At 36.4% G+C, this 14,698-nt stretch overlaps 1 protein-coding gene across 2 annotated transcripts; it reads left to right on the top strand.

The window, feature by feature from the left end:
- Nucleotides 1-7,755: 7,755 nt before the first annotated feature.
- Nucleotides 7,756-11,026, top strand: LOC131062614 (pentatricopeptide repeat-containing protein At4g13650-like). 2 transcript variants are annotated; one of them, XM_057996319.2, is made up of 2 exons: nucleotides 7,896-8,028; nucleotides 8,159-11,026. In XM_057996319.2, exon 2 carries the CDS (start codon nucleotides 8,245-8,247, stop codon nucleotides 10,249-10,251), a length of 2,007 nt encoding a protein of 668 aa, XP_057852302.2. In that variant the 5' UTR covers nucleotides 7,896-8,028; nucleotides 8,159-8,244; the 3' UTR covers nucleotides 10,252-11,026. The 2 variants fall into 2 exon arrangements, with proteins under 2 accessions (XP_057852301.2, XP_057852302.2); XM_057996318.2 differs by having other exon boundaries at nucleotides 7,756-11,026.
- The last annotated feature ends 3,672 nt before the right edge of the window (nucleotides 11,027-14,698 follow it).

Raw genomic sequence — 14,698 nt, 5'->3', positions numbered from 1 at the left:
ACCAATTTCTCTATTGACATTCTATGTAAACATCTCTACCATTTGTTTTTGTGGAATTTCACAAGAGCATCCACTGGCTAAATTACTCCATCTTTGTAGGAATGATGAAAATGACTCCTCGTCTTTCTGTTGGGTATTGCACAAAGTATCAACTGATATATCTGTCTCTATGTTATATGAGAAATGTTGTATGAAAGCTTCTGCTAGATCACCCCATGACTTAATTCTAGGTGGAAGTTGGGAGAACCATTCCATATCTTGTTCACCTAAGCTTTGTGGAAACAATCTCATTAAGTACGTTTCTTCTACTGGAACCTCAATGAAAGCTGTGAAAAACTATCTTATATGTGTCTTAGGGTCCCCTTTGCCTCTGTATTTATCAAACTTTGGTGTTACGAAGTGTGTAGGAAATGGAGGCATTGGAATGCTTCTATCAAATGGATAGGGACATATATCTCTCATTGTGTAAGCTAGTTTTGGTGTATTGATGTCCTCCATCTTCTTTTGTAAGTCCTTTATTTGCTATTCCAAAAAAAAATTGGGTGGATACCAACTTCTTGGACCATATCCCATGCCTGAGCCACTGGGTGGAGGAGGAGGATACTGCATATATGGATGGTATTGATCATAAACATGCTCATATGGAGGAGGTCTATAATGATAATATGTGTAGGGACCACTTGATATAGGGTCATAAGGCATATCATGAGTTTTCTCTTGTGTATTGCCCCCAAATTTGACACGAGGTTTTCTTGTGTCCAAATTTTGAGCATGCCTCTAGGTATCCAATTGCTTTTGAGTTGGGTCCTTAGTATTGGTATGTGATTGAGTGTATTTATCCGTATAAGATTTCTATAAGGGTCTGCGTAGACAGAGTTGTTCATGAGATTTTCTTTCATGAGTATCATAAGCTTGACCATGTGTATTTGGGATCTTAGGTTTTTGAAACAAGGATGATGGTGACTCAGGCACAAAACGTGTTCCTCTATTACCTCCACTATTAGGTCTCCTTTGATCCATGTTGACTTGACTTTCTTGAGTAGGTCGATTTTCTACTATTTGGGACATGTCAAAATCGTGAGGTATCTTAGCTCCACTTTGTGCCATCACTTGTAGGAAATATTGTCTATCTCTTCTCATGATTTCTTGTATCATCTTGTTGAAATGAGGATCCATGATTGCATCTTCCACCTCTGCTGAGTGTACTGAAACATTGTCCACATTGTCATTTTGTGCATCATTGTTGTTTGTATCATCCAGGTTCTCAACATTCTGACTGTTTCTATAGATGTCCATGTCAGGTAATGTGGTATGATCAGAATTGAAAAAGATATTATTGTCATACTCATGGCCACTTATGTTTGTGGACTCTTGAGCCTCTTTAGCTTCCCTCCTAGATTTTTAGGAACAATTTTCAATCATAAAATAGGTCTTGACCAAGATGTGTGAGACTAGATGAAAATGGAAAGAGTATGGAAGACCAAGAGTTGGATGGAATGCAAATGAATCTGAAGTGTACTTGCAATGTCCAAAGTGTAAGACCATGTATGTATGTAGTAGAGTAGGTGTGACTTCCAAGGAGATGATAGATCTCTTGATGAGGTAAGTTGACCTTGACTCCAAGTAAGACCAAATGAGACCCAAAGGTGATAAACCTTGATGAGGGACCACTTATCGAAATGTTGTTGTATGTATTGTGTTGACCAAGCAAGATGAGGACGAGAAAGTGACCTTTTGTCTCAAGTTTAGGCAAATGTGAATGTAATGCAAAGTGTAAAGCAATGATGAACTATGTGAGACCCAAAAATAGGCTGAATTCTAGATGGAAACACAGAGAAGTAACTTAGGAAGCTCAAGAATTCTGAAACTGATTGCTCTTGTTGATTGGATTGTAAGTTGCCCCAATACTGAACACATACATGCCTATATACACAGAAGCGGTTACCCAACATAGACTTGATTAGATACAGCACAAACATGTTTCTGAGAATCTTGTGAATACTGTTTGCTATGATGACACAGACATGTTTCTATCCTACACAAACACAGTTACAGTACACAAACATGTTTCTATCAAACATAGACACGTTTATAAAACCTGAGTGCAATTTTTCCAATTTGTGTAGTTGTTGTTGTGACCAAATCTGAATTTGTGACCATTTTTTGTGACAAGAGAACACAATATCGATGAGGACTCAATGTTTGCAGATGTTTAGACTCAAAATGACTCAAAAGAAAATGTGTTGTTTGATGTAAAAATATTTTGCATACACTTGAAGATACAAAAGACACAATGTTGTGATGCTTGGTCTTAAATGTTCGAATGTTTAAAAGAAGACATGCACAATTCCTATGGTTATCCAGGACAATAGTTATTGATCCCGCATGGGGTTTCTCTCGAGGCTACCCTATTCAAAGCGGATACTTAGGTGCTTGACCCCACTAGCTCCACCCTCGACACTCACTTATCTGGGGCAGCCAAGCACCAGTCGCCACGAAAACTCCCCATGGTGAACTTTGTATCTCTACTAAGAACTGTATGTGTGTGGGCCGCTCCAGAGGTCTGACCTCCTACCCCAACAACTAGAAGGATTTTGGCTTTCTAAAACAAAAAGGTGTTAGTAAGGGAATCCGCTCGTGTGGCCATACATGCAACACTTTCAACTTTGTAATTACAGAAGGCTCCTAGCCGATAGGGGTTATGCCCTACTATTGATCAAATAAATTTGATCAAATGGGTTTATGGGGAGACATAGTGTCAGTATGGACTAATCAACACACATTACCCATGGCTTCACCATGGATACAGTTATTTATAGTGGTTCAGAAGAGGGGGGTATTGCCTCGCTACCACTTGGGTCGTTTCCTCCTCACTAGTAGTCCTAGTGACCACACGGGGAGGCAGGCCCTCTAAAGATTAAACACAAAGAGCCTATTGCTCAAGAAACAAAAGACACTGGTTCAATATTAGTGCATCGATTAAAGTGTTTGCTAATCTATGAATACAAACCACACAATGAAAATCAAAATCAAACCCTTTCCAAGGTCCTGCAACAATGATTTGTTAATAGTTTGGGTTGTTTCAAATGATTACCCCTTCCTGCAAACAAACAAGTTAGGTGTATTTTAACAAAATCCCAAAACACTTTGTGAAAAATAGGGGCCTTCGATGCACGATTTGCTTCCAAAGACAAGCCGCACCACTTCGTTAGTTGGATCACAAGATATTAGCTCAAATAAACCAGATTTGAAACCCTAAATGCAAGATGGAACGACAAAATAAAAACCCTAAATGAGGAACTGAAAAAAAATGTAGAATAAAAAACAAAGAGAACGCAGACGCGATTTAACAAACCATAAACGTGATTTTAACACACGGACGTGCCTAAAGACTTCACAAACACGATTCTTGAAAAAAATGCAAAACAAAAAACCCAAAAAAAATACAGACACTGCTAAAAAGATCAGAAACATGCTTTTATTTCGCAGACACAGTTATATCTCTCACAGACGCGAGTATAATGAAAAACCTACAATCTAGAAATAAAGAAGCTATCAAAAACACAGACGTGATTTTGGGACGCACAGACAAGACAAAAAAACAAAAACGTGATCTCAAAAGTCACAGACGTGAAAAGTCGAAATGTCATCAAAAAATGTCAAATCTGCACTTCAAAAACACAAAATCTGCAACCAAAATGTTAAATGCAAAAGGGACAAGAGTCCCACCTGGCATGCCAAAATGTGTATGGTGAAAAGTGGATAATGGAAACAACAATATCGAAAGACTAAATGAATTCAACCACAAAACCCTAGCCTAACAACAACAAAGATCCACCATAACATATGAAGATTACCTAAGACAATGTAAATCAACAAAATCAAAAGATTATACCATCACATGTCCACTAGGGTTTGAATCTCCATTCTTCCTATCTTCATTGATCTTGCTTGATATGTTTGCTCTCAGATTTTATGTGTGCACAAGAGCTCAATAAAGAACGGAAATATGGTTGGTAGCTTGATCACATAAGATTGATTAGAATGTTCATTAGCTGATTAGAATGTTTAGAATGCTTAGAGTTGATAATGAAGGAGAGTATCCTCTTATATAGAAGACACTATAGGAAATGGAGGGATAAGATTAAGAGGTGTAAAAGATAGATGGTTGGCTAGGATTAAAGGGTAGGTAGATGAAATAAGAAAATAATGAGAGGGTAGGTAGTGTAGGAATTAAGAGATGAATGACATGTGTCATAGGTAAAAAAGGCTAATGAATTAATTAAATAAATAAAGATTTATTTAATTAATAGAGGAAATGGGGTCAATTAAATAAATAAAATATTTATTTATATTAGGAAAAGGAAAATCTAAATAAATAAAAGTATTTATTTAAATGAGAAAAGGTTTAGAAGAGGATAAATGAATTAATTAAATAAATAAAGATTTATTTAATTAATAGAAGAATTAGGCTTAAATAATTAAATAAATAAAAATATAAAAATATTTATTTAATTAGAAAGGACAATTTTAGGTGTCTACAGGAACCTATTGGATATTTCTTCCTCCACCATTAATGTGATTCTATGGAGTTCAACCACACACAAAAAAGGTGCACAACTAAAATGATGTATAACTGATTATAACAAAATGGCAATAAGCATATTAGTCAATATTTACCTAATATAGATCTTGACATAAAAAACACACACAACTTAAATATTGATTCAATTATAATGGAAATGATGTTTCTCATCATCTGTATAGCCTTCAAATGTGCCTTTACTCATTGCAAGAAAGATAATTGCTAGTATTTTAGAAGAGACTTTGTACATGTTACAACCCATCCAATGCATTACATAAAAGCAACAATATAGTTTATAAAATCTAATTTATTTTTTTATCCAACTTGTTCCATTGATTTAAATGGAAAATAATCTAAAAAAGGGTTGTGCAAAATGAGGACAAAACATGGTGTCATTTAAAATGAAAAGCTACATTTACAAATTGCAATTATAGATATGTACTTCAAATCAAAGTAGTAGATCAATAGGTACAATAAGGGTTATATCTTTTAAAGAGATAGTTATTGACCTCATTCGTATGTTTGCAAAATACTTATACATGCTACAATTCAAACACAACTAAAAAATTGACAGGCTATATACAACCAAAAGTGTGTTTTTAAAATATAATCTCTCTTCACCATCTTAACTACATTCGGTTCCTAAAGAACAATTAAAATTGACTATCACCAAAGTTGACAAGATAGTTTTCATTGTAAAAGAAACTTCTTATTGGGTAGACTCAATGAAATATGCGATGATAACACCAACTAGATCTACATACATTGTTTATCACTTGCACACACATATACCTAAATCATGATGTTGTTTTATACTTCATGATAATCATATATCAAATGGTTCTCAAATGAAGGAAATTGTAAACACCATTGTATACAACTCAAAATATTTTTTCACATTAATTTTAGTGTTTTGTAATTATATAATTTAATTTTGGTTATAAGTATTAATAAAGCAACCTATTGTTTGCTTTATTTATGACAAGTTCTACCCTTGAAAATTCTCAAATTGAACCCTCTAAAAATGAACTTCAAAATCTAAAATGTCATAAAAGAAGATAAATATAAATTATGCTTGTCATAAAGAGGAAAAAATTGTAGATAATATAGGCCTCAACAAAAAAGTTCTAACCTAATATATTCACACTTTCATGATGCACGGTTGGATGCTTGACAATCATATACCAATGCATAAAGAGATTTCCCTATATAATAAATATTATATTTTATTTTCAATATATATCTCTAGGATAAAGACATGCATACCTTTATGATGGAGAGGTGGGAGGATGCTTAGAATTTTCTACAAATGAGTTTACAAATCAACAAGCTGATACACCATTAGGGAGATCTTTCTCCCAACTAACCTAGCCAATTAGGCCTCCTAGACCTAAGCCAATCTGATCAAACTTAGTGTGGGCACACAAAACTCTTGAATCTTTAAGTGAATTCCTTTAAAAAACTTTAAGACATTGGTAAAAACCTTCCCCATGCATTGGCAATGCGTTTTGATGAGTATAATGATGACTTGCTTCATAACCTACCCTACCACCTAATAGCCCTTTGAATGGGTTTTTGGTTCACAACTTGCCAAACAATGAGGATAAGCACTACAACCATATATGTTTGGATGCCTAATGATGGGCCATACAACATGTATGAAAGTCACTATAGGTTCCTTTGGGGCACATGGATCAAAATGGGACTACCAGTGTTTTTAGGGCTCAAATAGCCCTCTTTTACAAATCAACCCTACTAAAATTGCATTCAAATTTCAAGCCAACACTTCCAAAAGTTGGCGTACAATTCCAAGCTAATGTTTTAACAAGTTTTGGGCACCCAAAGTCTTCAATTTATCTTAGGTTTGTAAATACTTTATCACAACCTTACTTTTCAGCCAGTCACATGGAGATGCCAAGCCTAGGGCTTGTATTTTCTCTCTCCAACCATGACTTCCTACCATCTAACCACAAAAATCTCAAAAAAGACATCTAACCCTAACATTACACCTAGTTTGAGAGTTTTGCCATGGTGGAATGTGGAGGAAATCACATTTTTGTCTCCAAACCCTAGGTAACAAGGGTTTTCAGGTTGTTTTCACCAAAACGCTTGTATCTCCCTCAATACTTGATGGAAATTCACCAAACCGCCACCAAATGAAACTAGACTCACTCTACTTTCCAACCATGTGAGCCTTCAACCGAGAAAGTACTGTACAAATGAGTACAAATTGCTGCAACATGAAGGAAACAAGAAAATTATAGGAAAATCAAAATTGTTTGTATTAAAACTTCTCCAAACTTCACCAACCAACCTTGCCTCGACCCAAAGGGAGACATTTAAATATGAGAGTAACAGTTTCCAACAGTCCCCATCCACTTTTCAAAATGGGTAACCATTGGTTACATGTTTGCATTTGTTTTTACATTAAAACTTGTAAAGGTGCTAAGCAACTTTTACAAGATTTTGACAATTTTAGCCAAACTTGACCCAATGACCCCTAATGTCTTCAAATCACCTTAAATACTTAAATAGGCTCAAACAAGCCTTTTTATATCATTGGTCGCCCTAGGTGACACTTTGACCACATTGAACAACAATATGACAACTTTTCACAAATAGGGCCAATGACCAATCCAACTCACCGATTGGGTTCCAAACTCATTAGAAATGGTCCATATGACCTTATTGACTCAAAAACATGACAAAACACATGAACATTACATCAACAAGCCTTATGGAGGTATAACAACCCTTGAGTGCCATTTGGGTGCTCCTACACCACTTTATGACATGTCTAATACCTTTATGTTTCAATCTATAAGAACCAAAAAAACAAACAAGATAAAAGTTCATTCTAGAATCATTTGAAAAACAAAAGTAAATAAAAATCACATTTCAAACAAAATAGAAGTCATTACAAACTATTCCTTCAATTTATTATAAACAAATATACAAATACAAACATATTTTAAATATTGTAAAAAAAATATTGTTTACACTTTACAATTCTATTTCAAAATTATAAATTAAATAACATCTTCGAATATTACTTCTAATCATTAATAATAAAATCTACAAAATAATAATAAACCTAAAAAATTTATTAAAAAAATCTACTATATTTATTTATGTATTGCTTAACATAAAAAGAATAAGAACAATGTCTCAACATAACTGTTACACCTGCTTCAAATGCAACTGTTGCCTGGCATTTTTCGCTAGTACAGACCTCCTCCTGCCTCTGAAAGAAACAATTTAGATTTGAAATGCCATTGCCATCCACTACTCATCTCAATCTCACAGCACTACGTAGACAAGGCCAGTTGAAGCAGGCGCTGCACATTCTGCTTACTACGTACAACCCCCCTGAAAACTCCTCTACATATCTTCAATTATTGCAGGCCTGCATTCTCAAGAACGCTCTTTCACAAGGGAAAAAGGTCCACTCTTTCATCGCTCAGAGGCGATTTGCGTCTCCTACAAGTAGAACTTTCCATAATAACCTTATCAACATGTATGTCAAGTGCGGAAGTTTGTTTAATGCTCGAAAATTGTTTGATGACATGACAGAACGAGACGTCTGCTCATGGAATACCATAATTGGAGCATACCGAAGTAATGGGTATCCTCACGAGGCGGTCACACTGTTTCATCAAATGCAACGAACAGGTTTTCAACCCGACCAGTTCACATTTGCCAGCGTACTTCCAGCCTGTGCGAAAGTGGGCGCTCTGGAACAGGGTATGGACGTGCATCAAAGTATAAACGAGAGAGGAATTTCGTCAAATGTTGTAGTTGTGACTGCCCTGGTAGACATGTATGCAAAATGTGGAAGCATAGACAAGGCACGTGAAGTGTTCGACAAAATGCCTCAAAGAAATGTGGTTTCTTGGAATGTCATGATTGCAGGATATGCACAAATGGGATATAATGAAAAGGCTTTAGAAACTTACAAGCAAATGCAATTGGCCAGTGTAAAGCCAAATTCTACAACCTTTGCTAGCATCCTCCCTGCCTGTGCCAAAATCGGAGATCTGCAACAGGGTGTGGACATCCATCAAAGCATAAAGGAAAGAGGAATCTCTTCAGATGTTGCCGTTGCAACTGCCCTGGTAGACATGTATGCAAAATGTCGAAACATAGAAAAGGCACATGAACTGTTTGACAGAATGCCTAAAAAAGATGTCATCTCATGGACTGCCATGATTTCAGGATACGCACAACATGAGTTTGCTGAGAAGGCTTTGCAAATGTTCAAGCAAATGCAATTGGCAGGTGTAAAGCCAAATTCAAAAACCTTTTCCAGCATACTTCCAGCCTGTGCGAAAATGGGTGCTTTGGAACAGGGTATAGACATCCATCAAAGCATAAAGGATAGAGGAATTTTGTCAAATGTTGTAGTTGCAACTGCCCTCGTAGACATGTATGCAAAATGCGGAAGCATAGACAAGGCACGTGAACTGTTTGACAGAATGCCTGAAAGAGATGTCTTCTCCTGGAACACAATGATTGTAGGATATACACAAAATGGGTTTGTTGAAAAGGCATTAGAAACTTTCAAGCAAATGCAATTGGCAGGTGTAAAGCCAGACTCCACAACCTTTGCCAGCATCCTTCCAGCCTGTGCCAAAATGGGAGCTTTGGAACAGGGTATAGACATCCATCAAAACGTAACGGAACAGGGTTTTTTGTCAGATGTTGTAATTGCAAGTGCCCTGGTGGACATGTATGCAAAATGTGGAAGCATAGACAAGGCATTTGAACTGTTTGACAGAATGCCTCAAAGAAATGTGGTCACATGGAATACCATGATTGCAGGATATGCACAAAATGGACTTGTTGAAAAGGCTTTAGAATCTTTCAAGCAAATGCAATTGGAAGGTATCAAGCCAAATTCCACAACCTTTATCAACATCCTTCCAGCCTGTGCCAAGATGGGAGCTTTGGAACAGGGCATGAACATCCATCAAAGCATAACAGAAGAGGGATTGATGTCAGATATTGTAGTTGCCAGTGCCCTTGTAGACATGTATGCAAAATGTGGAAGCATTGAAAAGGCGCGTGAACTGTTTGACAGAATGCGTCAAAGAGATGTAGTCTCATGGAATGCCATGATTGCAGGATATGCACAAAATGGATTTTGCAAGGATGCCCTCAAAATCTTTGAATTAATGAAGCACTCTGGAACATATCCTAACATTGTAAGCTTTGCTTGTGTTTTATATGCATGCAGCCATGCAGGTTTAGTGGATGAGGGCTGTGCATACTTCAATCATATGAGTAAACCTTATTGCATTACACCTACGGTAGATCATTATGTGTGCGTGGTTGACCTTCTTGCCCGTGCTGGCTATCTTGAAGACACCCTTAACTTCATCATTAAGATGCCAGTTAAACCTGTGGCGGTTGTGTGGATGTGTTTTCTTGCTGCCTGTCGATCGCATATGAATATCGGCTTGGGAGTATATACAGCGATGCTGCTTTTTGATTTGGATCCTACAAATTCTGCAACTTACATTCTTCTCTCAAATATCTACGCAGAAGTGGGCAGGTGGGCTGAGGTTCAGATGGTAAGGAAATTGATGAAAGAGAGGGGAATTAATAAGATCCCTGGATGTAGTTGGATTGAGGGCCAAGGTCAAAACTTGTTACAGATGAATTAACAAGATCCCTGGATGTAGTTGGATTGAAGTCCATAAAATGGTACATGCTGTATGTGGAGGAGACAGATCACAACCAATGACACGCAAGATCTATGCAAAGTTGGGGAAATTGGCTTCCGAGATGAAGGCAGAAGGGTATTGCCCACATTCAAGACATTTACTTGATGTGGAAGTGGAGGAAAAAGAACTATTTCTCTGCCACCATAGTGAAAAGTTAGCAGTTGGATTTGGTTTGTTTAACACACGCCCTGGAACAACAATTAGAGTTGTTAAGAACTTTCGAGCATGTGCTGCTTGCCACACTGCAATAAAATTCATCTTGAAGATAGTTGTGAGAGAATTTATTCTGAGAGACGCAAAATGTTTCCATCATTTTAAAGGGACAATGCTCTGGAAGAGATTATTGGTGATGCGAAACGAAGCAATCTGAAAAATAGGCGTGCACTGTAATAATGTGCACCATAGTTAGACCTGTTTTATTTATTGAATTGTTTTCAGGAAAACTTGAAAACTGGAGGAGGTGGTGGGGAAAAAAATTCAGAAGGTAAGAAACATTTCAAGTGAATGGGAAGCTTGACCAGCATTAAATGGTAGGAGGGTTCTCAATCAATCTTTTCTATTTTGCAGTCCGTTCGATTTTGTAGTTCTTGTCTTTGGATTAATTGTATTAGCTTTGGATTACATCAGGTCCACCATTTGAGATCGGATAATTTTATGAGTACATGTAGTTTTGTCTCATATATGGGTAGATTTTTCTAATGGTGATTCAAATCCATTTGCTTCGTGAGATAGCTAATTGATTTGTGAGTTCACAAATACTTTTTAAATTTATTTTGATTTCTATTTATTTCATTTTAATCAGAAACAATCCATTATAGTTTATATATGAAATAAAAAAATTCAAGTGCGTTTATGCTATAATTAGCAGATGTTCATGACACTTGAAAAACTGCATGATAAAGTTTATAGATTGATGTTAGAGAGGAGAGGAGAACATTAGTATATGTAAAATAAAATAACAATTTGTATTGCATTTTACTCACACATTCATGATATTACAAAATTGTACGTAATGAGATTTATAAATTGATACTAATGAAATGAGTATTTGGGGGAGAGGGCAGGTAATGTAATGAGTATTTGGAGGGGTGATAGGTTTAAAACAAGAGAAACTCAAAATGATCAAGGCTATAAGAATTTCAGAGAAACTAAATGGAAAACAATCATAGGATTAAAACTATATTACAATTATGTTCATAATATGGTCAAATCAACTACTTTATTCATGTATGACAAACCAAACAAATGGTAGAGAAGGTTAAATTTTGTTTAATAAGATATTAATTGAATGCATTTTCATTAGTTCCATACCTAGCAAATGCCACTAAGATTAAATTATATGTGCCACATTGAAGGTTTCTTTGCATTCCTTGACCAAAACTACTAGCAAATTGATGCAAGACAACCTACTGGGTTTTCTTCAAATTGAGTATAGTTGCAGCAATACCAAATTCAAGTTTCAACACTACCACTTAATAATCAATGCAAAAGTTTGTAAATGAAATCTGCAAACTTATTGATTTGGCCAGGCACAAGTTGCTTTTGGGATGTGAAGTCTGACTCTTCATTTCATCTTCCCCATCTTTGTCCTTTCGTCTTCTATTGAAAACTATTGTATAAATATGAGGGTAAATTTCTATGTATGCAAACTGTGATAATGATAAAGATCTCTACTTTTCTTTTCTTGTGGATGTAGCCAAATTGGTGAACTACGATAAATTTTTGTGTGTGTATAATTTCTGATTTTCCAATTTATCTTTTGTTTTAACAATTGGTATCAAAGCTTAGGAGAAATAGGAGAGCAGGTTAGAGAGGACAAAAAGATTAAGTATAGGGTAGACGTTAGTCACGTCCAAGGTAGAGAAGCCCATTGAAAAGAAGGTTGCAGAGGGAGAGGAAAACAGTGGGACAAGAGACTCCCACAGTCGTGGTCGAAGTGAAACCCTAGTTGTCCTAGAGATAAATGAAGCTAAAAATAGAAGCAAAGTAGATCTGTAATGAAGGGTAATGATGTATAGAGTTGTGATTGTCTCACAGTTTATACCCACAAATCGGTGAGCCACAGTCAAGGATTTATGGCTCGATTTCGATAAACTTGCAAACTATGTCAATGGAAAAGATGCAACAGAAAATTCCTTCAATGATGTCTATGGTTATGGCGATGATTAAGATATGGAATTTGAAGATTATTAAGTAAGATTGGTGGATCCAATTCCTTGTCATCAAAATTTATGGACTATAAACCAGAAAGTCATATATTCAATATGGTACATGAATTATTTGACAAAATGTCTGCGAAATTGAAAGATTTTGAGGGAAACATAGCCGGTGAACATGTTTGAGAACAAGATAAGGCTGGGCGTCACATGCAGTAAAAAAGAAAAAGAAAAAGAAGAAGTTGCCACCGCTATTAGAGGGGTTTTGTTTTTAACCCAAGCCTTCTGTCAACCCTGTGAGGCACGGTTATTGGCGACAAGATTGGGATGGTGCATATTGTACCATGTGAGATCACGAGCAAGAATGGACCTAAGATTGTCATGATGGCTCCGAATTGTGGCCACCTGTGTGCCTATGACTTTGCGTATAGAGAATGCACACAATTTGTTTGCCAAAATGCCTAAGTGAGATGTATTGTTGGTTATGCACAGGAAGGGGATGTTAACAAAGATTAATTTCAAGGATGTTGGGTGTAAGGAGATGACAATGATGGCAAGGAGATGTATCGAGATGTTCCTGAGGCTAATCGTGGAGTTGCTAAAACAATTGTATCCCTAGCTAAATAAGACCAACATGTTTCTCAACGTTGTCATGTGGCAGAAATCAACCGTTCAAAAATTTCGATTGGATTAATTTGTTGTTACATTTTTCTCAGTGTTCACTTCTTGTATTGGTGGAGTGTTGTTGAGCTCAAGAGGATGGTGTAGGGGAAGCTAGGACGTGTTGATTTGGTCGAAAGAGGTTGCAGCTGGTGATAACATGATTGTGAAGATTAAACGAATCAAGACCCTGGGTAGACGACCACGGTGATGGTTTGGGGTTCCAATCAGCTTGTGTTGGTTGAGGCATAGAGGATTGCATGACGCCCTGTATTATTGTGAGGTGTCTCATTAACAAGCGTTCTTGATAGCTGGAGGTGGTTATTGCAAAGGACCAGACATGAATTGTTGGATTTTACCTGTAGGGTATGCAACAATTGTAGTTGTAAGTTATAATATCATTGAGTGGGAGTGTTTTTATTTGGGTAGTGAGTTTTTGTCAAGAGGTGGTTATCTTCATGTGATTGGAGATGTTGATTCTTAGGTGCCATGGTAGGCTCTTGATTCTAGATAAGAGCTTTGGTATGATACAGGTTCTCTTGGCAAGTTATGCTTATTGGAGTATGTGGTCCTCATTTGTGAAGATGTAAGATCAAGTTGTCATGTTGTGTTCCTAGGTAATGCAGACGTGCAGTGGGATTTTTGACATTGGTTTGGTTAGTGCTCTTAGTATCAAGCACATTGGCGGATTGACCATGGAGGTGCTTTTGAAAGCTAAGAGGCTTGGGTGAGGCTAGAGTTCTCTTGGGATTAGAGAACATTTGTTGAGACGGTATCTCTTTAGAGGTTTCGGCAAGAAGACCAAGGAGCCTACACCTAATGATGGATGTGAGTTCATTATGGACTTAATGCATCGACAACTCTATTCAATTTACCACTTTTATACTTCAAAGCAAAATAATAACTTTGTAGAAACTCAATCCACTTTTGCATTTTTTCACTCAACTAACTTTGGCTATTGATGAATTGCAATGCATGATGATCATTGTACAACACAAACTCCTTCGGTAACAAATACTTTCTCCAATTCTTGAGTGTTTGCACAATTGCATAAAACTCTTGATCATACATGAAGTATTTCCTTTTTGCCTCATTTAGCTTCTCACTGAAGTAAGCTATCAGTTTGCCTTCTTGACTTTTAACTCCCCCTATCATTGTCCCACTTGCATCACAATCAAAGTGCTAACATGGGTTGCTTCATCACCTTTGCCTTCAGAATATTAAAAATCCTCCTTCTTGTAGCTATCCAAGCATTTTTTTATATATTTCATTTCATTGTCTCTGTAATTGGTGCACAAATCCCACTAATTTTTTTGATAAACTTCTTATAGAAGCTTGTTCAAACATACTCTTTAGTGAAGGCCCATCACCAATAGTTTTTATTTTTTGGGGGGTTCATTTTTTAGACCATTACTAGAAACCAGAAAACACAAATACACCAACTCTTCATTCGTGAAATTACACTTTTTGAAATTCACCATTAACTTTTCTTCTTAAAGCCTTTGCAAGATTACACTAACATGTTGCAAGTGCTCCTCTTTTGTTTTACTAAATATCAAGATGTCATCTAA

This window comes from Cryptomeria japonica, chromosome 6, assembly GCF_030272615.1.
Source record: "Cryptomeria japonica chromosome 6, Sugi_1.0, whole genome shotgun sequence".
Classification (NCBI taxonomy): Eukaryota; Viridiplantae; Streptophyta; class Pinopsida; order Cupressales; family Cupressaceae; genus Cryptomeria; species Cryptomeria japonica.
This window is presented reverse-complemented; position numbering and strand designations above follow the sequence as displayed.

Excerpts from the sequence above, each read along its gene's own strand:
- LOC131062614 (XM_057996318.2), top strand. The coding sequence starts at position 7,855 with ATGCCATTGCCATCCACTACTCATCTCAATCTCACAGCACTACGTAGA.